Source organism: Hippocampus zosterae, chromosome 19, assembly GCF_025434085.1.
Source record: "Hippocampus zosterae strain Florida chromosome 19, ASM2543408v3, whole genome shotgun sequence".
NCBI lineage: Eukaryota > Metazoa > Chordata > Actinopteri > Syngnathiformes > Syngnathidae > Hippocampus > Hippocampus zosterae.
The window spans coordinates 8,606,755-8,630,055 of record NC_067469.1 but is presented as its reverse complement, the minus strand read 5'-3'; the positions used below and the strand labels follow the sequence as shown (position 1 = coordinate 8,630,055).

Genomic DNA, 23,301 nt, shown 5'->3' with positions numbered 1-23,301 from the left:
GCGAATTTAAGCTTGACCTAGTCGAAATATTTATGTTGCGTATCTTACCATGACACTAGCTACAAATTCGAGAAAATATTTGACAAAATGTTCCGTTTCTCAGTGCAAATACAGAACAGCACGTTGGCGTTTCGTCTTTGGTGTTGGGAAAGCGAGCGCGTATGAGCCGTCCTGTTTTCGCAGTACCCTCTCTGAGCAGGCCACCACGCGGGCTTTGCCGCTTTGATTGTGATTGTTGTCTGTCGGAGAATAAACTTTTTTTTGTCTTTTTTACTCTTCTTTTGCCCCCTTTTGCCAAACAACACAAAGCGAAAATGGCTGACTCTCAAGAGGACAAGCTCTATAAGGCCGAGTACGCCAAGAGCGGCCGGGCATCGTGTAAGGGGTGCAAGGAAAACATCGCCAAAGACTCGCTCAGAATGGCCATCATGGTGCAGGTTAGCTGCGTTCTCTGCGCTTTTCTTTGATGAAAGATACTCGAGCTAGGTGGCTAACGTCAGATAAAAAATATTTGTAAATAAATAGACAACAACGCGAGGCGTTATACTTGAATAAAGCTAGCATTTTCTCACCTTACGTCCCCTTAAAAGAGTTTAAATGTATAACTGCGGCATGATGTACGGTAAGCGGAAGCCGTTGTTAGCTTTTCAAGGCTGGCATCGTTTGCTATGATTGATGCTTCATGTTGGCTCATGTGCCCGTTTTTAAAAGCAAACACATACAGTATATTAAGACGATCCAGTGCAATTCTGTACCAAAATAATTGAGTAAGTCATTCGAATTCATTTGCGGATTCACAGTATCGATACTGCGTCATATATCGTGAATCATGTCGATTTACACTGGTGTAAAACTCGAGGCTCGGGGGGCCAGATCTGGCCCGCCACATCATTTTATGTGGCCCGCGAAAGCAAATCAAAGAGGACAACTTTCATGATGCTTGCTAAAATCTCTACGAAAATATCAAATCATTTGTAATAAATAAGAGTGATACTGTTTAGCCTGTTCTTGTTACCATCATGGCGCAACGCTGCAACTACAGTTAAAATACATCTCATGAATCGCTCAATCAGCAGAGGTGGCGCTTTTCGCTGTGTTGGGCGATATCAATTGGTCTGGTTGTTGGCGGCAGGCAAATTTGAATGCAGGAAAAACCCTGCCTCCTCTACGCTGTTTTCTTTCTGCGTCATTTGTACCGTAGGACTATATTTGCAATAAAATACTATGTTGTAATGCTCCATAATCATGATCCTTGGTAGCGTGAATGCCTGTATTTCACACCAACAACAAACTGTGAGTGATATAGATTAAAAAGAGCGGAACTAAAGTTGTGAGGAAAAAAAACAAAAATTAAATTGGCTGATGGAAATTTTGATTAGCTAGTAAAGAGTCACCAACCACACTGGCTGGTGTTCAAAAAAAGAAATTTAGAACCCTGAATATTACTAAAATTAACATTTGACACAGCCCATGATGCTTTTTTAAAATGACATACTGTTGATTTTGTAATGTATCTGCTATCACAGAATAAATCGTGATATTGTCCAATGCAAAGTGTGATTCCTGACGATATTTATGGGGTTTCTTTACTTCTTTTTCATGTGTCAGTCACCAATGTTCGATGGGAAGGTCCCACATTGGCATCACTTCTCCTGCTTCTGGCAACGAGCAGCAGTCCAGTCCCCCTCTGACATTGATGGCTTCTCCACCCTTCGCTGGGAAGACCAGGACAAAGTCAAGAAGGCCATCGAAAGCGGTGGAGCTATTGGAGGAGGCCAGTCCCTATTCCTTGGCCACAGAAATTCCGCACTCGATTAAGCGGTCGCTCATTCATCGCTGTTTTCTCCTTGTAGGAAAAGGCGGAAAGAAAGGCGGCGGCGCACAAGGGGAGAAAACGCTCAGCGGCTTTGCGGTGGAATACGCCAAATCCAACCGCAGCACTTGCAAAGGCTGCGAGATGAAAATAGAAAAGGTTGTTGTTGTGCGTTTTGTCATGTATTTCGCCCGCTTTTGACTCTTGCAGTTTGTTTCCACATTATTCCATTTTTTAGTAATCAACTTCTCTGTGGTAAAAACTCCCGAGTGCACCACTATTTTCACAACCCTGTACATTAACATAGCAAATCAAGGCTGGGGTCAATCCTTTGGCGCTCACTGTCCATTTTGTAAGATTGCTGACAAAGTGGTGCATCATAACTCCGATGATGATTCAATTTTCTGGCTGAACCCGCAGGATCAGATCCGCGTGTCAAAGAAGACAGTGGACCCGGAGAAGCCTCAGCTGGGCCTGATTGACCGCTGGTACCACACGGCCTGCTTTGTGGGTAGCAGGGAGGAGTTGGATTTCAAGCCAGAGTACAGCGGCGCCCAGCTGAAAGGTTTCAACGCGCTGAGGGCCGAAGACAAGGAGGAGCTCAAGAAGAGGCTCCCGCCAGTCAAAGTGGAAGGGTGAGACCAGCGACACGTGCATTATTACAGTGTAGGGCCTGACTGATAGGGATTTTTGGGAGGTTGATACTGATTCTGGTACGAAATCCAGATTATCGATTAAGTGGTCAATTAATTTTTAAAAAATGGACTAAAATACAGGATATTTTTGGTTCCCTGAGTGTTTACAACAACTGCAGCATTCTACAAATGATGATTTTGGCAGAAAGATGAGAAAGTGGGGAATAAATAATAATTAAAAAATCATAATAAAACATAAAAACATTTGTAATATGGACATTCAAACCAGAAATTGTTTTAAGATGTAAAAATACACACAAAGTATGAAAAAAACCTATTGAATGTTCAAAATCTTCAAAGACTTTTAAATAAGCTCTTAAATTGACTAGGTTTTTTCTTTTACAAATACATGCAAAAATGATGTAAGATCAGTAAGATTTACAATAGACAATCATTTTAAAATATATCTATAAAAAATTGTCAACATAAATTTGGAAAATATTGAATAATCATAATGCTATTTTTTATGTTATTTTTATCAACCTTGTTTTTTTTATATTAGGCAAAAGTACAACTAGAACCACTTGCAATATTTGCGATAACAAATGTTACGATTTATATTAAGTAATCGGCCACCAATTTCACTATTTGTAGACTTTGGTCAAGTGTGAGCAGAACACTGTTTTTAATGATATTTTTATTCGATTAGTGTTGCCTTTGGAATCAGAATAAATTCAGAATTTGAATCCAAATTATCGGGTTCAAGCTCCCTTCCCTTTCAGAAAGCGCAAAAACGAAGAGGTGGACGGAGTCTCCAAGAAACAGAAGAAGGAGGAAGAAGCGGAGACAAAAAAATTGGAAGAGCAGTTGAAGGTAACACTGACTTCCTTTTGAAGCACATGACAGCCATCGTATCCCCCCCATCCGAGTATATTCGTGTGCCCTGTCAGGACCAAAGCCAGCTCATATGGGGCATTAAAGACAAGCTGAGGAAGCATTGCTCCGTCAACGACATGAAGGAGCTGCTCATTGCTAACGACCAGGAGGTTCCATCCGGGGAGTCCAACGTGAGCGCAGCTTAACAAATCTAATTGGGGGGATGAAAAACAGGTTTTGTGAAGCTTTTGGTCGACCCCTGACTGTAATTGACAGGTGGTGGACTACTTGGGCGACGGAATGGCTTTCGGCGCGCTGGAACCGTGCAAGGAATGCTTTGGCCAGTTGGTGTTCAAGGGCGACGCTTATTACTGCACCGGGAACATCTCAGCCTGGACAAAGTGTGTGTTCAAAACCACAAAACCCGCACGGAGAGACTGGGTCACCCCCAAGGTATGGCTACTGGGACGACTTTACTTCAAGCAAATTGGGCTGTAACCATTGTCCGGATAGCTCGGAGTAAATTTCACAAAAATGAAGTTGTAGTCTTACAAGCACAAAAAAGGTGAAAATCTAATTGGCCATCAATTTTGTTGTTTAGCGCCAAATGTTAAATTCATTCCACTTGATTATTTTATTTTACATGATTAGCGTTGCAAATCTGATGAGCATAAAGTTGAAACAGTACAAGTACAGTGGTACCTCTACTTACGAACGTGTCTTCATACTAATTTTGGGGGCGCTTGGAACGGATTAGGGCATTTAAATGGAAAATGTGTCTCTACTTACATTTTCAAGTTAAGAAATTTCTTCCAGAACCAATTAATTTCATAAGTAGAGGTACCACTGTAAAAAAAAAGATGTAATTTTAGGGGGGAAAAAGGTCATAAACACAACTGCCAGTCAAGCATGCAGTAAAAATTCTAATCTTATTTGAATAAAGATAAATATTACAAGGAAAGCCTTATGAGAAAAGAATGGTGGCTTTCGCCTGAGCTTCCGCTGCTGTTGTGCGACTCTGAATGCCTCCTCCTCATACGCAACAACCACATGACCGTGTCATTTCCCGTTTCAGGAATTTCACGAGGTTCCCTTCCTGAAGAAGTTCAAGTTTAAGCGTCAGGACAGAATTTACCCGAAGGAGGCGCCCGCTCCAAGCCAACTCCCTGTCAAAGCTGAGCCTCTGGCCAGCGCCTCCGGCGCCCCCGCAAAGCCGCTACCAGAGGGCGGACCCCCTGGTGAGTGGCGAGTCCAAATGTCCAGTTCAGGAACTTCAGTGGTCTTAACAGTTCGTGTTTGTAATGTTTGTGCTACAGACAAACCTCTCACTGGCATGAAGGTGTTGACTGTTGGCAAACTGGCCAAGAATAAAGACGACATCAAGGCAGCCGTGGAGGAGCTGGGTGGGAAGATCTGCACCGCGGCCAACAAGGCCTCGCTCTGCATCAGCACCAAGAGTGAGAAACCCCCGCAACACACTTGCAGCAACTCCATTTTGTTGAATGAATGAGTGTTGTAACACTTCGCAGAGGAGGTGGAGAAGCTGGGCAAGAAAATGGAGGAGGCCAAGGAGGCGGGCGTACGCGTGGTCTCCGAGGACTTCCTCACCGACATCAAGTCGTCGGGCAAAGCGCTCCAGGAGCTCGTCTCCCTGCACGCCATCTCCCCGTGGGGGGCTGAGGTCAAAGTGGAGGCCCCTCTGCCGGCGCCCGCCCCGGCGCCGTCCAAGTCGGGCGCGATGGCTGCTTCCAAGAGCACCGGCAGAGTGAAGGCGGAAGAAGGTAAAACGCTCATTAGAGACGTGGCATCGCCGTTTTGGGCCACGGTTTAGTACATTTTCAATGTTTTTCTTTTTCAACTGGAACATTCTTTCCAAGAGCACGACGACAATGTGGTTAGGTCGGTACAATGTTGTAATCATATCGACTCTGCAGTTACACTTGAAGGCCATTCTCACACTTTATCATCATCGGTTTGGACACAGAATGACCAACGCTGATTACACCATAACCTACCTAACAAGTCATTTAAACATGGTCTCAATTCCAGGTAAGAGCAAAGCCAAGAAGATGAAGCTGACGGTCAAAGGAGGCGCTGCTGTCGATCCAGACTCAGGTAGCCTGAAAAGACCGCCATTGTTTTCCTTCCTCCTCTTCTTGGAACTTGAAAGTGAATTGATGAATATTTATGAATTGATTCAGGTCTGGAGAACAGCGCTCACGTTTTGGAGCAAAACGGTAAAATGTACAGCGCCACATTGGGCTTGGTGGATATCATGCGGGGAACCAACTCCTACTACAAACTGCAGCTGCTGGAGGACGACGTACAGAAAAGGTTACCGAACGCGGGTTCACTGTCATGCGAATACGAGCCGGCGTTGCTCAGAGGAATTTTGAAAGGTTACATCAACACATAGACAGGCCAATATAACAATATGCATTTATCTTCTTTGAAAACAGCTAAGATTTCTGCACATTGAATCACCTACAGTCGTACCGAATTGAAACGCTTCGTTTGTGGGCCTGTGTTATAGTGCCGCCTAGTGGACAAGTTGCGCACAACAGAAAGCGCCACAATGATTGAATCATGACGCACAAACTGTTTCATTCTTGACATTTTATTTCATTTCATTATGAATGCATCTTTCCCATGCTGATTTGCCTTCTGCGCAGGTACTGGGTGTTCCGTTCGTGGGGTCGAGTGGGCACCACCATTGGGGGGAACAAGCTGGACAAAATCGGCGACAAGCACTCGGCGCTCAACAACTTCCTGTCGGTGTACAAGGAAAAGACCGGAAACGAATGGGGAGCCTCCAACTTCACCAAGTACCCCAATAAGTTCTACCCGCTGGAGATCGACTATGGACAGGTTGGCCCCAACACAGACATACACAGCCACACTCGTGCATTTCCCTGTTGGAATTTACAGTCGATCAAATGGCAGGACGAAGAAGCCGTAAAGAGGCTGACGGCCACCGCGGGGACCAAGTCCAAGCTGGCCAAACCTGTCCAGGATCTGATCAAACAGATCTTTGACGTGGAGAGCATGAAGAAGGCTATGGTGGAGTTTGAGGTAGCCTTTGCACTTTGAACTTTGAGGTACGCTCAGAGTGATGTTCGGGTAGAGGCACATCTCCAAGGCACTGTTTTTCCATCCCTGTTTTCAGATTGACCTCCAGAAGATGCCGCTGGGAAAGCTAAGCAAGAGGCAAATTCAAAGCGCGTATGCTCTTCTCACTGAAGTGCAGCAGGTCAGTTGAGAAAAAAAAATCCAGATTTTTGTTCCCGCAGGACAAAAAAAAAAAAAATAGAAGATTCAGTATTATATAAAAAAATAGGGAACACACAATGTAGAGTGCTAATTTCCTTATTTAGAAAACACATTGTAAAAATTGCTACGTGCTTCCTTGATTTAGGCGGTGTCCGACTGTGTGCCCGATTCGCACATTTTGGATCTGTCGAATCGCTTCTACACGCTGATACCACACGACTTTGGCATGAAGAAACCTCCGCTGCTCAGAAACCTGGACTACATTCAGGTATGCGCGTGTGACACCCCCCAAGATCTGCGCTTACACAGGAATCAAAATGTTCATCGATGTCCACCTGCCAGGCTAAAGTTCAGATGCTGGACAACCTGTTGGACATCGAAGTGGCTTACAGTCTCCTGAGAGGAGGAGCGCAGGACAACGAGAGGGACCCCATCGATATCAACTATGAGAAACTTAAGACCAAGATTGAGGTCGGGATGCTTCACCCACTTGATCTACCCCCCCCCCTTTTTTTTCTTCTTTAATTAGAATATTATACATCAACATGTTTGTTTATTTTTTGGGGTGGTTTATGTTTCTCAGGTTGTGGACAAGGCCACGCAGGAGGCTGAAGTCATTCTGGAATATGTGAAGAACACGCACGCCGCCACGCACAACACGTATACACTGGAAGTACAAGAGGTAAGTCGCCCTCAGGCGGAAATGCCAATTATGTAACATTGTAACAAGTTGTGACATCACAATTTTACACACATCAAGTTGTACTATTGCGAGACTAAGCTGTAATTTTACTGCGGAAAAAAGTCAATTCATGTTGAATAATGTCATAATAGATACAAATTAAAAAGCAAAATGTCATAATTTTACAAGAAAAAGTCACCAAATGACACGAATAAATAAGATAAGAAAACCTTTAATAGTCTCACAATGGAGAAATTCCCACTAAACTGCTGTCATGGTGTACAGCAATAAATATTCAAAATATTCAGCTCATTCAAATTCAAAAACTTGGAAGACAAAAAAACAAATCGACAATTTCCCAAATAAAGTCCCCACAAAAACATTCATTCATTCTTTCATTACTAAATGACACATGGAACAAAACGGCTTCGGTTCATTCAATTCACCTCGGGAATGACATTCAACATGCCAAAAATTTCCGTTTACCCAGAAATCAAGTTCTCTCCAGAAATTGCAAATGTCCTCATTTTATAAGACCAAATCTTGGAATTTTACCCGAGTGAAACAACTGTGGTTTTAGATCTTCAAAATCAACCGCGAGGGAGAACGCCAGCGCTTCCAACCCTTTGAGGAGCTGCACAATCGGCAGCTGCTGTGGCACGGCTCCCGGACCACCAACTACGCCGGCATCCTCTCTCAGGGTCTTCGCATCGCCCCTCCGGAGGCCCCAGTGGTGAGTGTTTATTCTTTATTTTTTCCCCCCCTCTCCCTGGTCATCAATCAGCCCACATATTCTTCTTGAGAAGCATCGTTTCAAATCAAGTTGTGCTTTATTGTGTCTGTAGACTGGTTACATGTTCGGCAAAGGCGTGTACTTTGCCGACATGGTGTCCAAGAGCGCCAACTACTGTCACACCTCGCAGTCGGACCCCGTTGGCCTTCTGCTGCTCGCAGAAGTAGCCCTCGGCAATATGTGAGTGATTACTTGGACCTCTGCCACAAATGAAAATAAAGGGATGATATTGAGTTCATCTTTCTTTTCTTTATTCCAGGCATGAACTGAAAAAGGCTTCCCACATCACAAAACTGCCAAAGGGCAAACACAGTGTAAAAGGTGCGGTGCTCACAAAATACTTTGTTTTATTTCAATGCTAAAATATTTTTTTATGTGTTTATTGTTTTTAGTAGTTTTTATTTTAAAAATATTTTTATATTGTTATATATACTAATATTATTATTATAATTACTATTAATTTTTAAATGTTAAGTTATTTTTATATGTTTATATTTATTTTTATATTTTGTTGTTGTATTTATTATTATTATATTAGTTATCTTTAGTAACACAAAGTATGAGAAAAATTGTTTTACATGAGAATAAAGTTGAAAGTAATGAGAGAAAAAAGCAATTTTACAAAGATTAAATCCTAATTATGCAACTTTTACATTTTTGGGTAGTTGCAATATTACAAGAAAAACGTTCGATAACAATGTTTTCATTTTCGGACATGCGTTATATTTGAGGAAAAATCTGGAAATTAAATTTTTCTGAAAATAAATTGCAAGAAAAAAAGTTGCTTTTTTATGAATAATAAGCAAAAAGGTTGTGATTTTACAAGAATTGTTTCTTGCTTGTTTCGTCTTCCCTTGCAGGTTTGGGCCGAACCGCTCCGGAATCGAGCGCCACCACCACTTTAGATGGCGTCCAAGTGCCTCTGGGAAAAGGAGCCAACACCAATATTGACGACGCAAGTCTCCTGTACAACGAGTATCCTTTCGGCCGATGCAACACATGCTGCCCTTTTGATTTCATCATTATTATTACCCCGTCCGTCTTCCTTAACCATCGCCACAGATACATCGTGTACGACGTAGCCCAAATCAATCTCAAGTATCTCCTGAAGATCAAGTTCAACTACCAAACGTCCTTGTGGTGAGCGGCGCAAACGGGAGCGCCATCTCGTCCAGGGGCCTCGCTATGATTCCGAAATTCTTTCGTCACTTTATGCTACTTCGTCGGCAGGTTTACTAGCTCACTTTGTCTCCCGTTAGTACTTGGAAAGCCGAGTTAAATGTGGGTTGTTTGTGTTCATTCTTGTCGGAAAGACAACTAGAATGCTAGGTTTCAGGAAGGAGTGGGAAACAGGTGAGAGCATATCAGATAGCCTACCACGCAATTGAGAAAAACAAATACATCACCATTAAAAAAAAATTCTAAACACTGTACCCATAAATGGTCATCAGATATAATAATCCACATTGAAATGACAAATGGTTCCCTTCCCCTGGTTTTAGTGGGATTTGTGACTGATATCTACTGGCCTGGTTTCATTTTAAAATACTGTACGGAATCCCCTTAGACATGTATATATTAGCATATTTTTGATTGTTTTTCTCTCTTCATGCATTTCTCTAGCAAAACAAATACAATAAAAGGCTCTTTCGAAACAGCAATGTCCTGTGTTCCATATGTCATTGACAGTTAGGTCCATAAATATTGGGACATGGACACAATTCTTACCTTTTTGGCTCTGAACTAGTGATGCGCCAAAAATGTGACGAATAATGGGAGGGGCGTTTCCATGAAGCGCGTGTCAGGGTGCAAAATGCGGAAATGATGACGCGTGGTGCCTCCCTGGCTAGCTGGACCGCGTGACTGCCTCGGGAAGTGGTTCAATGCTTTGGCGAGCATTGTAAATATAGTACAGAGTACGGTATGAAGCGGCTGCAAAATGCAATGAGCCAATAATGTCCCCCGAAACCTGTCACATCATCAACACAAAGGAGGACAGACACATGGGCCACTGCGTATGTGGGTCTATTTAGTTGAACACATTTTGTTGTATGAGCAGCTGTAGGTCGGTGGATAAACAGGTTAATTGTGCCTCCATCTGCCATCTAGTGGAGCTGTTTAATTGTTCCTGTCTGGTCGGATACATCGCTCGCATAGAGGAACAAAGTTACAAAAAATCATTTTTTGATTCAATTTAGTGTAATTGTATCATCATGAGTATCTTTCATGGCAAAGAGGTTGATCATCACTTAACCAGGGTGACTTTTTGCGTGCTCCATATGACCACGCACTTCCTGACCAGATGTAAGACAAAAATGCTAATTTAAATATGTGAGGTACTATGTTTGTACTCCATATCATTCCAAATCCGCAAAAATTATTAGGCCTACTCATGTAGTGTAGGGCAGTATAAGACCCTGCTTAAGTGCAACTAAGCCATGTCTGCCACCTAGTGGTGAATCGTGACATTACAATTCAAAACCACAGTCCACCCCTGCATATTTGTAAATTGGCACTCATGGTCCTGGACTCCCATACTTGCAGAATTATTTATTCTTAATAGTTTATTTTTCATTATTTTTGGAATTTTCCGTTTTATATTCCCCAATTGAAACCAGATATGAATTATCAGCGTTTTTTTGGAGGATGTAATAAAACAAAACAAAAAACAAATAATACAATTTGAAGATTTTAAGTCAAATTATCCACACATAGCCGTAGCAAAAGCTTTTAAAAAAAGTAGGGAAGTGGGCCTCGTCTTGAGGCAGCGTCCCGACTCCCAACCCAGAATGCATTTTGACAACCTCTTTGAAAAAGCGGCGCGGCTCATGCAAGATGGCGGAGATGGACCAGCTGCTGGACGAGAGTGAGTAAAAACAACGTCAATTTCTACCCACTTTCGCTTCGTTCCGAACCCTCCACAACACACCAGGGTGACTGCCTCCTCTGTTTAATTTCAAGTCTTTTAAAAAAAATATTATTTCCCACAAAGTTCGAGACATCACCGGTCTCTTACCCAGGGGTCGATCAGGCTAACCCCGATTAGCACGAGACGCTAACGAAGGCTAACAGGGGAGTTTGTCAAGTTTCCTGCACTTGCACCGAGTAAACAAATAACGTTAGCTTAGCCGCTAGTTAGCACCCGCTAATAACAAAAGGAGCCTCCCGGGAGTGGGAACAAAACACTCAGGAAGGTGAGCTTGCTGTGCTACTCGTGCTCGCATCAAGTTTTATGTTTTATTGTCTCCGTGTTATTAATTTCGATACATCAATTGTACGGGCGTTCACGTGTCAGCCAGCAATTTGAATCGGCTTATTCTGTCCACACACCGAAGGAAGGTTGTCGGTTGTCTAACCAGCTGTCGCCGTAACGTTACCCGTGTCTGACAGCTCGATCCTCAACGTAGGCCTCGCTCGAGGCGAGCCCAGCCGGACTGTTTAAAGAGCAGCTGTTTGCACGCATTGTATTGTTTCAAGATAATATGTATGTGTCATTGCAAAATGCACGAGAGAGGTACAGTGTGTATAATTCTCCTCATTTCTTGGTTAGGCTCCTCGGCAGAAGCACTTGTCAGTCTAAAAGGTATGTGGGTTATTTTCTGTTTACAATCTTATTGATACAATATGGAATCAACGTGTAATTAGTCTGCTGGAACATTTACTGTTGGCCGGCCAACATTCTAAAGATTTGGTACAGATTTAAGTTAAACACCCTCTAAATAATTAATCGATTGTCAAAAGAGCAGTCAATTTGCTAAGTAATTAGTTTTGAGCTTTTAAATTAACTTGGACCCAAACTCCAGCTATAAATTGTTTATAATTGTGTAGTTTCATGATTATCTTATCAATTAATTGCATTATTGGATGAAAGCACGTATTATTAAACAGTAATACTAAACCACTCAAAAAACAAACAATAGCTCTGAAAAACAGATCAAAGATATTTTTAGTTTTAAATTTAAATTCATATAGTGCTTTTCGACCTCGGTGCTTCACACTGTAACTTCATTCACCTACTGGTGACTCAGCACCCATGGACACTTTGATGTGGTTGCAATGGCAGGGAATCGAACCACCAACCTTTGGATTGGGAAACGACCACTCTTTCACTGAGCCATGCTGCCCTAAAAATGTTCAAATTGTCTCATTTTTACTTTATGCTCAACAATGTGTGCTGCACAATAAGATGAGTCAAGTTATTTCAATTTACTGATTTTCAGTTTCAGCAAAACCATTTAAAATAATTGTGTACCATTGTTGAGGCACCACCACAGAATTGTGAGACGTTTATTTGTGGAAGCAATCGATTAACTCATTTCGATCCTGTCTGCAACAAATCATTTTGGAAATGACCAATTAAGAGTTTTATTCTTGACCTGCTTAAAAAGAACCATGCAAAGCCCTGCTAATCAATTCGGAATGACTTGCTCATTCCTCAAATGTCCTTGTCACAGAAGGAAGTTTGTCCAACACCCTGAATGAAAAGAATGCCTTCCCAAGAGCTCACAACACCAGGGGACGCCAGTCCACCCTCACCATGGAAACGGCAAGACATTTGGGTTGCTATTATAAGTGATATGACGCAAAAATATGCCACAAACCTCACCGTAAACCTCCCCGTTTGCCTTCACAGCCCACCCGGGGCTCCAAGAGGAGTCGGTATGAGGATGATCATGCACCGCAGCGTCCCCCGTCCAGATCACCGCGAAGGAGCCAGAGGGTCAGCACCACACCACAGGTTTGGAATAAGAACACCACACATGCTCCATGCTTACAATTGTTCATACAAGCCTCATCTGTAATGGTCAACCATTGCCTTATTTTTTTTTTTTTTTTTTTTTGCAGAAGTTTTCCAGTGTGGTGACGCCTGACAAGAAGTCATCGCAGAGAATAGGATTGCGATTAAGAAACCTCCTCAAGCTGCCCAAAGCTCACAAGTGGTGCATCTACGAATGGTTCTATTCCAATATCGACAGGTAAACTCATCAGTAACCTGCAAACAAAATGATCACGTTATTTTTGTTCTCATTCGAATTCGCAATTAAATGAAAAATGCATTTCTGATGTCGTACGAAAATCTTTTTTTTTTTTTGTCCCTTTCTAAATTTGCATTGCAGGCCTCTTTTTGAGGGCGACAATGAGTTCTGTCTGTGTCTGAAGGAGTCTTTCCCCACCTTAAAAACCAGGAAGTTGACGCGAGTGGAATGGGGGACCATCCGGAGACTGATGGGGAAACCCAGACGGTACATCAGTCACCACCCCGTCCCTGACATTGTCGCTCCTCTAAGCCTCTGATCGAGCAACAAATTTCCACCTTGTTTTTGGAGCCAAGAATTGTTTGCTACTATTTGCCCAGGTGTTCGTCGGCGTTCTTTGCCGAGGAGCGGACGGCCCTGCGGCAGAAAAGACAGAAGATGCGCTTATTGCAGCACAGGAAACTATCGGACGTGTCCAACTGCAAAGACCTTCCTGATGAAATTCCGCTTCCTCTCATCATCGGAACCAAAGTCACTGGTAACAAACAGTTGCCGATTGGGTGCGGTTGAAAATGCAACCTTTTAGCGCCGCATGCTGTCTCGTTTACACCGCAGCCCCCCCCCCCCCATACTCACACATATTCTTTATCCTCTGCAAAAACCGGCGAATGTGTCAATAGCTCGACTGCGAGGCGACCACGACGGCTTGTTCACGGGGCAGATCGACGCAGTGGACACCAGCGCGGCCACTTACCGCGTCACCTTTGACCGCAATGGCCTGGGAACACACAACGTGCCTGACTATGAAGTTCTGGTACGTCACACGGGCTCATTGTGACAGTTCCCGTGCCAACTCTGCTAGGTACAACAACCGCTTTTTAAGCAGCTTGTCATCACTTAAATGTTTTTGTTTGTTTGACGGTCCGCCTCGCAGAGCAACGAGCCCAACGAGACGATGCCCATTTCAGCCTTCGCCCAGAAGCACCGGACGACGCGCTACATGCAGAACCTTATGACTCCACCTCGAGGTCCCTACCCGTCCGCCACCACTCCCGTCCTCATGGTATTACCGCACATCGTAGTGATGAAATGATCATTTGAACTGTCCGTCGGGGGAAAAAAAGTATTTTCTTCCTCTCCCAGGACCACCATGACCCACTCATCAACCAGTCACCATGGCGGACCAGTCTGTCCACTGCAGATGGAGACACCCTCGGAGGGTTTCCTGTCAAGTTCCTGGTCCAAGTGGTACACACACATTTTTCACTAGTGTATAAAACACACACACAGATATTGAATATATATATTTAATATACCGTATTTTCCGCACTATAGAGCGCACCAAAAAGTTTTCGATTTTCTTAAAATCTCACCGCGTGCCTTAAAATCCGGTGCACCTTGTGTATGGTCATTTCGGGCAATATGTCAACCCCAAAATGGTTCCTTGGTGGAAACACGCTTACAATGTTATAACTTGCTGTTGGTTCAGTGAACTGTGTCTCTGCTTTATTAAATGTGTTTTTGTTGGAGCTCTGAAAAAAGGAGAGCTATGGTGTTGTTTTTATTTAAAAATGCACACATTATTCATGGTTTTCACAGTCTCAACAAATACAGGTACGTCTTTGTCTGCCTCCGTACCTTCTCTTTTTCAATTGGACTCGAGAGGTGTTCATTCATGACTACCTCCGAAAAACGTAAATTAACGATTCCTTCAATGAAACTACAAAAATTAAAAATAATACATCAAAACAGAAAATGAAACGAGGAAATCACAAAATAAATTCTATAGACCCCCCCCCCCCCCTTACAGAATTTATTTTGTGATTTCCTCGTTTGTGAATACATAACAAAGGAATAAATAACGGACTCGGACTCGGGGGACTAAAGAATTTATTTTGTGATATTTTTATGCATTATTTTTAATTTTCGTAGTTTCATTGAAGTAATTGTTAATTTACGTATTTCGGAGGCGGTCATGAACGCCTCTTGAATCGAAAGGAAGGAGAGTAGCTGCATCTAGTGGATGCATTGTAGATTGCGTTTTATAATCCAGTGCGTCCAATATATGAAAAAAAAAAAGAAAAAATAGACCATTCATTGAAGGACAGTGCGCCTTTTAGTGCGAAAAATACGGTATATCCATCCAAATTTGTCACCATACATGTACCGTGATTTCGAATGACATCCTGTTCCTGCTTTCTTATTGCCCAACATATTTTCCCGCTCCATTACCAGACAAGGTTGTCCAAGATCCTGATGATCAAGAAAGAGCACATCAGGCACTTGAAAGAAATGAACACCGAAGCGGAGAAGATGGTACAAACGCTCACAGCCCTTAATAAAAAAAAAATGCTTTCATCATCGCATGATTTAAAAAGGCGAGTCGATACTTCTGCGTTTCAGAAATCGTACGCTTTGCCCATTGGCCTGGAATTTCAGAAGCGCTACGCGTCCACTGTGCTCGAGCTGGAGCAGCTCAACAAGGATCTCAACAAAGTCCTACACGAAGTGCAGCAGTTCTGCTGCGAGGTAAATTGTAGAGCCGCGATGCTCGAATGTGCACGTTAGCTTCCTGTCGCTTTCTTGGGTTGGCACTTAAGACGCGCAATAAGTCAAGTGCACATGCATCGGTGTATTTTGGCAACCTAAACCCATTCAGTTCTTTTATTTCTGACCTTCACGTGGCATCCAGCTCTCTCCAGACCAGAGTGTGCTTCCCGCCGACCACCCGGCGGACCTGCGACGACACTGCGAGGACGAGGCCCAGCAGATGGTGCACCTGAGCGACTCCTCCAAGGATGGCCAGCAGAGCGTGACCAACGCCAGCCTCACGCACCTCGTCTCGCGACTAACGGCTCTGCTGCTGCAGATTAAGGTCGGTGTCCGTCTCCCGAAAACACTCGCGGCCACTTGCTGCAAGGAAAATTTAGTTTTCGAGTCTCGTAAATGTGAATGTTGTTGTTTTTGCAGTGTCTGGCAGACGGCGGAGACCTGAATTCATTTGAGTTCAAATCTCTCACAGAGTCCCTCAACGACATCAAGGCATCCATCGATCCCTCTAACCTCAGGTAGCTTAGACCAGGAGGTCCGCTTCTCGAGAGCTACTATCCAGCCTGTTTTAGATGTCTCCCTCTTCCGACACGCCTGATTTAAAGGATTGTTATCGCGCTTCTCAGAGTTTGTTGATGAGCTTATCATTTGAAGCAGGTGTGTTAGTTGGAAGAAGGAGGCGTCTAAAACAACCCGGATCAGGACTCTTGAGGACCGGACTTGGACATTACTAATTTAGCTCCTCGCCGTTATGCGCTCCAGTGATGTGAGGCAAGGTTGATGAATGGAGAGAGGCAACCTTCAATTTTGTAAAATCTTTGTAATTCCTGTCAAGTCCCACGGAAAGTGACCAAATTTGAAAATCTTTCCATCCATCCATTTTCTGATCCGCCTTATCCTCGCAAGGATCGCGGGGCATGCTGCGGCCTATCGCAGCTGTCTTCGGGCGGGGCACACTCTGAACTGTTGCCAGCCAATCGCAGGGCACACATAGATGAACAAATATCCACACTCAAACTCACACCTAGGAACAATTTGGTGTCCAATCAGTCTGCCGTGTATGTTTTTGGAATGTGGGAGGGAACCGGAGTACCCGGAGAAAACCCACGCAGGCGCAGGAAGAACATGCAAACTCCACACAGGAAAGCCAGAGCCGGGATCGAACCCATGACCTCTGCACTGTGAGGTCAACGCACTAACCACTGGACCACCAGGTTGTGTCTAAAATATCAAAATATATCAACCCCACTGCCCCCCTCACCCCAAAAAATATCACAATAGCGGAACCAACAAAACAGTGGTATGTTTTAATTGAGACTCGTAAGGGCAGATGCGCGTTATTTATGGAACTTTGGGAAGTTGCTCTTCAATGAAAATGTCTTAAACCCTGTGAATCGGACATTCCGTTGTCATTACCAAGCTTGTTCTTTGTTGTTATGCTCGCAGTTGCTTCCAGAACAACGTCGAGATCCACGTGGCGCACATCCAGAGCGGCCTGAGTCAGCTCGGTAACCTGCACGTATTTTCGGCCAACAACACCAACGCCGTGTGAGCAGCCGATCTCCGCAGACCGGTGCACGCACTAACACGAGCACACATGTACACCGCTAGTAACCCTCGCGAAAGGGCACCTCGAATCTTCCTTTTATCACCCTCCAGTTTTATCTTACGGAAGGAAACACTTGTGCGCTCAAATGAAACATCTCCACGTTGTTCGCCGGCTCCTGGTGCCAAAAGTTGATTCTTAGAATTGCTATGTATTTATTTATTTCAGAAAAAGGTGTTTTGCCCGTTTCGGCTTTGTTCCGAGCGCGGGCTAACGAATGTTTTATAACATTGTAGATATTTGTACAATATCTGTGAAATTATTCCGACTGTTGGCTTTTTTGTAATTTTTCTGTGCACTCAAAAGAGACTTTGATATTTTTTTAAAAGGAGAATTCTTCAGCAGGGAGTTTAAAAACGCCTTTTACCCCTGGGGAATGAAAACAAACAAACAAACAAACAAACAAAAAACCCACCTCATCGTTGCATTTCCGCATTTGTCACACTGTCATACCGAATGTTCAATATATGAAAACGCCCTGTATATACTTGTTTGTCTTTTTTATATTAAACACAACATTGCAAAGCTGTTTTTCAACAAGAACACTGGATTCAAGATGAAACCGTTTTATTACAATCTTACAATAAATAGAAGATATTTTATGCAAACAACAATAGCGCAGAGTTGACAAATTTAGTTTTACTGGGTTATTCAACATCAAGCCATCACACGGTTGTGGCTTTTTGATGAATAACTCTTTTTTTTGGGGGGGGGGGGTTATGTACAGTCTACATGAAGGTTATGGCAATGCGTAGTCATGAAAGACCATCACCGCATCTTAGATAAAACCACCAAATCCAACCATGGCCTCACTTTCCCAATCCGAGTCCGAATCGTAAAAGTCCGGCAAATCTGCGCCGTGGACTGGCGAGAATCCATCGAACGCCTTCCCCGCCACCCTCGCATGTGCGTACTGGAGCGGGCCGCCGGCGTCTTTGGGCGATGACCTGCTGAAGTTGTTCTGCACAGGGATGGGCGGGATGACCACCTTCATTTCGGGCCCGATGGTCTTGTTGGGCGGGAAGTTGTCGTACTCCACCAGAACCTTGGGATCGCCGCTCATGCCGTCCTTGGAGGGGTAGATCAGGACGTTATTGGCCGGGATGTCCACGTTGGCCTCGCGTCGTTGCAACTGCTCGGCCTTCCCTCGCCTTGCGTCTTTCTCGTAAAGACAGGATGCCAGAAAATGGTCGCCGGGGGCTTTGGTCCTGTGAGGTTCCCCGACTGGGGTTCTGTAGGCGTCTTGTAGTCCAAAAGCAGTCCTGTGAGCCTCTGTACTGTGGCCGTTGTCATAAACTGGAAGAATGAAAAATAAAAATGACGAACACAGTAATGATCACAATGAATATGATGCTAGTTTTTCTGCGGGTGCTTACGTTTGTCTTGGTTCATCCTGTTGGGGAGCTGATGAAAGGATGGCAGTGGATTGGGAGGTTTCACGGGCACCGAGGAGCCCACTTGGCGACGGGATTTTGCTCTCCTGTTCTGGAACCACACCTGAAAGTGGAGGAAAAAAAATCGAACACTTACGAAATTTGGGGCTCTCTGTTTACAGCGCAGTTCTGTTCCACATGTGAAGTAAGAGACTTGTGGGTAGCCTGTTCAGTCATGCGTTTCATATTTGAACATACCTGTATTCGGGACTCGGGCAGACCGGTGAGCGCCTCAAGCCGCTCCCTCAAGTAGATATCCGGATACTTGGTGTCAGAATACACCTTCTCCAGCACCTCGATCTGCTGCTGGGTGAAGTTGGTCCTCTTCCTACGGTGGGTCAGTATGGCCATGCATTTGTCCACCCGCGGAACCGAGGCAGCCGTGGCCAAATAGTTGGTTACGTCATCACCTCGAAAATCTGAAGGGGACATTTAAGGTTGATGTGAGTGTGTTGGTGCACTAGTAATTGTAAGAGAATATTATACACCGGTAAAATTGACATTTCAAAAATAGTCATCAGAAATCACCTTTGCTGATTGAAAAGAATGGACATGCATTCTATAAAAACATAGCATGACTATGAATGACATAGAATGTAATTTAGCTTTTTTTTTGCTGTTTTTTTTAACCCCCTTCAATTCAATGGACATTGTACTGCTCCTTGTAGTCTGCCTGCCTTGGCCACCGGTGGCAGGATAATGAAGCAAGGCGTGCTTAATACGTCAATCGCGATCGAATGGTAGCCCGCCACCGGTACCAAGTCGGGATGAAAAAGCGCTCGAAAAAGATTTGTGTGCTTGTTATTATTGTTATATATGTTTCTTTTTTGATTGTGTGTGTGTGAAACCATACATGTGAGGTCATGGGTCGACCGCGGGAAGTTGGTTGCTTGAAAAGTAGATCTTCAAAGTGAATAAAAAAGGTTCGGGACCCCTGATGTGGAGTATACGTACACGTGGAGGTGGTCAGTTCTCAAGCTGCTCAGTAAGATGCTAGATTTGTTTCAGGGGAGGATAAAGAATATATACACGCTGTGAGTATGACGTGATCAGTCACCATGTGATGCTTAAAAGGGTCCCAACGCCATGGGAATGATGCTATTCGTCAGTCGACGACATTTTGCATTCTTGGCATTTAGCGAAACAGAACTGTTCGCCAAAGATGAAGCTATGTGGTTGTTTAAAATACAGAAATATACTTATGTGAAAAGGTTTTCTGACATTAAGCAACGTTAAGCTTTTTTGTTCTCTTTCGTGAACGATAGAAAAGTGCCTATGCCGATAAAATTCATAAGTATGGTGGCGATTGCTTGGATATTATCAGAGGTCGAAGAGGGCATGAGTACAGCTGTTCGTGTGAATTTTGGTGACAATTCATAGTAGTTTTCTGACATCAAGTGACGTTAAGCTTTTTTTTCCTCTTGAGTTCACTGGCACCATCCAGTGCTTGCCTTTAAAATGTTGACTGGCAAATCCACACAAAAAAGTTCTCCAAAGGATTGCACGTATCTCGAAAAACGCAAGTCGGATCTCAAAGCACCACTGTAGTCATCATTTTATGTTAATAAAAAATGTACTTGAGTGGACGAAGATGAATATATTTTAGAAGGGAAAAACTCTATATAGAATACCCCCCCCCCCCCCCAAAAAAAAAAAAAATCTAACTTGCAACTACTAAACGAGTCCCGTGAAGCTTCTAAGGAGCGACACCTTACCAGGGTTGCCCATCTGAAGACTTCCTTCGTGGTACAACTGCAAGTGGTTGAGGTCCCCAACGGGCAGGTTTCCGTGGATGGCCGACATCGCTTTCTCGTCGTTGTCACGTCCCAACCCGAAAAAAGTGAGCTCGGAAGAGGCCCGCTCAGAGTTAAATGTCCGGGCGGATCAAAGGTGTGACGTGCAAAGTGTGAACTTGGCGGCCGTCGACGCTCGGCAGCCCCCGCTAAGCGCCAACTTCAGACGTCTGCGGCCCTCCGGAGGTGTGAAGCTCCGGAGGGCCGCCGCAAGTCTCTTCTTAAAAGGAAAAAAAAAAGAAATTTTAATAGCATGAGCGCGTTCAATACACATCGGCAGAGAAAACATTTATCCGCCTTGGCATGGGACGAACCATTAATGGACCTGTCACCTTCAAAGACCGTCGGAAACTACCACTTTCCTCTCTCCCGACACAAGCTCCAAACCTCGGCTTCACCCCAGTTTGCATTAGCGAGAAAGAGGAGAAAACATACGAAAATAAAGTAGAATTGCAAGAATGGGGTCCAAATTTTACAAATGAAAAAAATAAATAAATGTTATAGTCATTAGACACTAATATAAATAAGAAATGGAGGAGATTTAACTAATGAATTGTCATGACCAGTTACTTAGTTTTAAAAAACATAATATCCTGTATAAAATCTGAGTTTTATAATATTCATTATACACCAATATAAACGATCCACAATTTAACAATAATATAGACATGATACACCGATGAAATTGTAATTTTACAAGACCTAAATGATTAGACAAGTTGGTATCTTACAAGTCATTCCTCACCAATATTGCAATTTTACTCTAATCAAATGACATTGTGTCTCGATCAAATGCTTTTAAAATAAGTATGCACAATACAGTTCTGATTTTTGTAATACTTACATGCCAATGAAATACAAATTTAACAATACATTCGGTGTAACAAAATTTAAGGATGCACTATACATCGACCAAAATAGCAATTTAAGGGGAAAGTGAAAATATATCACAATGTGTGAGAGTAGAAAATTGATGTATTCATTCTTTTAAAACAACTGCGTCATTTTTTAAAAAATACAAATAAAAGTACGATTAATATATTAATATCAAATGATTGCCAGGCATTTGCTTGCATTTACGCAAAGGTATATATATGTATCTGCTTATATGTTTTTACGTTTGCATATAAAGTGTCCTTATGAATTTATTTACTATTAACGTGCTTTTTGACTTTTCTGTACCATACAAATGCACCCTGGAAATCAATAAAATAGTGTAGTTGCCATTATACTGCCCAAAACTAGAATGGCCCCTCCCCCCAATTTTAAACCTATGCAAATGCTTGCACACATGTTCTAAAATGTCCAACATAGATGTGCTTGAATGATGCTGCAACTATTATTAATCTAGTTAACATTAATTTAAATGACTGGGATTTTCTGTGGCACTCTGTGCTTTGAACTTGGCTGCACATAGGAAGTGATTCACCCTCAGTGACAACAAAGTGTGTCACAATACACAAAGACAAGTTCCAAAGTGTTCCACGGTGCTTGACACCTGAATGGCCTCATTAAATCCTCGCAAGGATCATGTCCAGAGGTGAGGTGACACCAACTTCTTCCTGTCTACTTGACCCCCGCAACCCCCCCCAAAAAAACCAACTTGAAATAGAATCATCATGTAAACTCATGGCAAAATAATTCAAACACGTATCAGATTAAACATTTATGGATTTGATTTCATGTATTCATCTATGTACACATTTACAATATCAAGCAATGAGATTGGATAGTTTGTCAAAAGAATAGTCAACACTTGTGTCTGTGGCAAAAAATAGCAATAATCAGTCTGTATGCATTGGAAAATGACACAAATACCAGTATATGCAGAAGTGAAGAGCAGTAGTAATCGTCAGAAATATTGTATTCCATCAAATATACTACACGGGCATTAATAAATATTTCCCGGTATCTTTAAGGCAATACATGTATCAATACATTCTCTTGAAATCACCATTTGATCGCGAACTAAACACCACAGCATGAAGCATGACGGATTGACAGGAATAGATATATAAATGTTGCATTCCAAAACTGCCAGTCTTAATACTGAGGTGCCATCGACCATCTAATGATCAAATATACAAAGACCGCTGGACTGTTAACATATCACTGCAGAATGGGGGATCATTTACCCGTCTGTCTGTTAAATGTATAATGGTCAGTTGAAGAAGACGAAACAAAAAGAAAAGTAGTGTGTCCTTATAGGTGTCAAACAGACGGCCAGTACATATCCCCAAGGTCTTTTTCCCATGTTTGATGTTTGACAGCACAACCTCCTCAACTGCCTTTTAATCTGACTAAAACTCACTGAACACAAAATCAATCAGGCTAAAGTTTTTTAAAAATAACTTCCCGGATGAATATGAAAATCATTGCAAGTACAATATATTACAATAAAATACGGGATTAATAAATATGTGTGTGTACAATAAATTCTAAATGTATCCCCAAAGATGAGCAAATATATTCTGATGCAAATGAGCATAAGAGTGCACTTAAAAGGACAGCTCAATACACACAAGTTACTCCAGTGGATCATGACATTTAAGAAATATTCAAATTATATTCTCATCATACTTTAAACCATATCTTGCAAATATTCTAAAGTATTTGTTTACACTTGGCGAGGCAGTGAGAGGCCCATAGGTCATGTGCAAATCATAAAGGGTGAAGACATTAGGCATTTGGTCTTCCGTTCGATAACATCCAAAATGCCTTGAATACCGAACATAATAACAGCATTATATGACTCAGAGTGGGCGGCCCGATAGTCCAGTGGTTAGCACGTCGGCTTCACAGTGCAGAGGTACCGGGTTCGATTCCAGCTCCGGCCTCCCTGTGTGGAGTTTGCATGTTCTCCTCGGGTCTGCG

At 43.0% G+C, this 23,301-nt stretch overlaps 3 protein-coding genes across 4 annotated transcripts; 2 read left to right on the top strand and 1 right to left on the bottom strand.

The window, feature by feature from the left end:
- The first annotated feature begins 170 nt into the window (after positions 1-170).
- On the top strand, positions 171-9,730 carry parp1 (poly (ADP-ribose) polymerase 1). Of its 2 annotated transcripts, XM_052052086.1 has the most exons (23): positions 171-437; positions 1,609-1,774; positions 1,854-1,972; positions 2,234-2,448; positions 3,231-3,321; positions 3,399-3,515; positions 3,601-3,777; positions 4,400-4,562; positions 4,641-4,781; positions 4,854-5,105; positions 5,374-5,439; positions 5,526-5,658; positions 5,997-6,192; positions 6,268-6,396; positions 6,491-6,574; positions 6,740-6,862; positions 6,937-7,065; positions 7,178-7,276; positions 7,857-8,009; positions 8,122-8,249; positions 8,329-8,390; positions 8,930-9,044; positions 9,132-9,730. In XM_052052086.1, exons 1-23 carry the CDS (start codon positions 315-317, stop codon positions 9,211-9,213), a joined length of 3,063 nt encoding a protein of 1,020 aa, XP_051908046.1. In that variant the 5' UTR covers positions 171-314; the 3' UTR covers positions 9,214-9,730. The 2 variants fall into 2 exon arrangements, with proteins under 2 accessions (XP_051908046.1, XP_051908045.1); XM_052052085.1 differs by having other exon boundaries at positions 4,400-4,781.
- A 1,096-nt stretch (positions 9,731-10,826) lies between these two features.
- Positions 10,827-17,751, top strand: lin9 (lin-9 DREAM MuvB core complex component). Its single transcript, XM_052053456.1, has 15 exons — positions 10,827-10,935; positions 11,620-11,652; positions 12,524-12,615; positions 12,703-12,807; positions 12,915-13,045; positions 13,187-13,312; positions 13,426-13,583; positions 13,726-13,859; positions 13,980-14,108; positions 14,189-14,293; positions 15,281-15,361; positions 15,449-15,574; positions 15,738-15,920; positions 16,016-16,113; positions 17,042-17,751. The coding sequence occupies exons 1-15, from the start codon at positions 10,905-10,907 to the stop codon at positions 17,145-17,147; spliced, it is 1,638 nt and encodes a 545-aa protein (XP_051909416.1). The 5' UTR covers positions 10,827-10,904; the 3' UTR covers positions 17,148-17,751.
- Positions 17,752-17,753: 2 nt separating this feature from the next.
- mixl1 (Mix paired-like homeobox) lies at positions 17,754-20,987 on the bottom strand. Its single transcript, XM_052053457.1, has 4 exons — positions 20,350-20,987; positions 18,833-19,053; positions 18,578-18,698; positions 17,754-18,497 (listed from the first exon to the last, which is right to left on the bottom strand). Exons 1-4 carry the CDS (start codon positions 20,435-20,437, stop codon positions 17,980-17,982), a joined length of 948 nt encoding a protein of 315 aa, XP_051909417.1. The 5' UTR covers positions 20,438-20,987; the 3' UTR covers positions 17,754-17,979.
- Between the last annotated feature and the right edge of the window lie 2,314 nt (positions 20,988-23,301).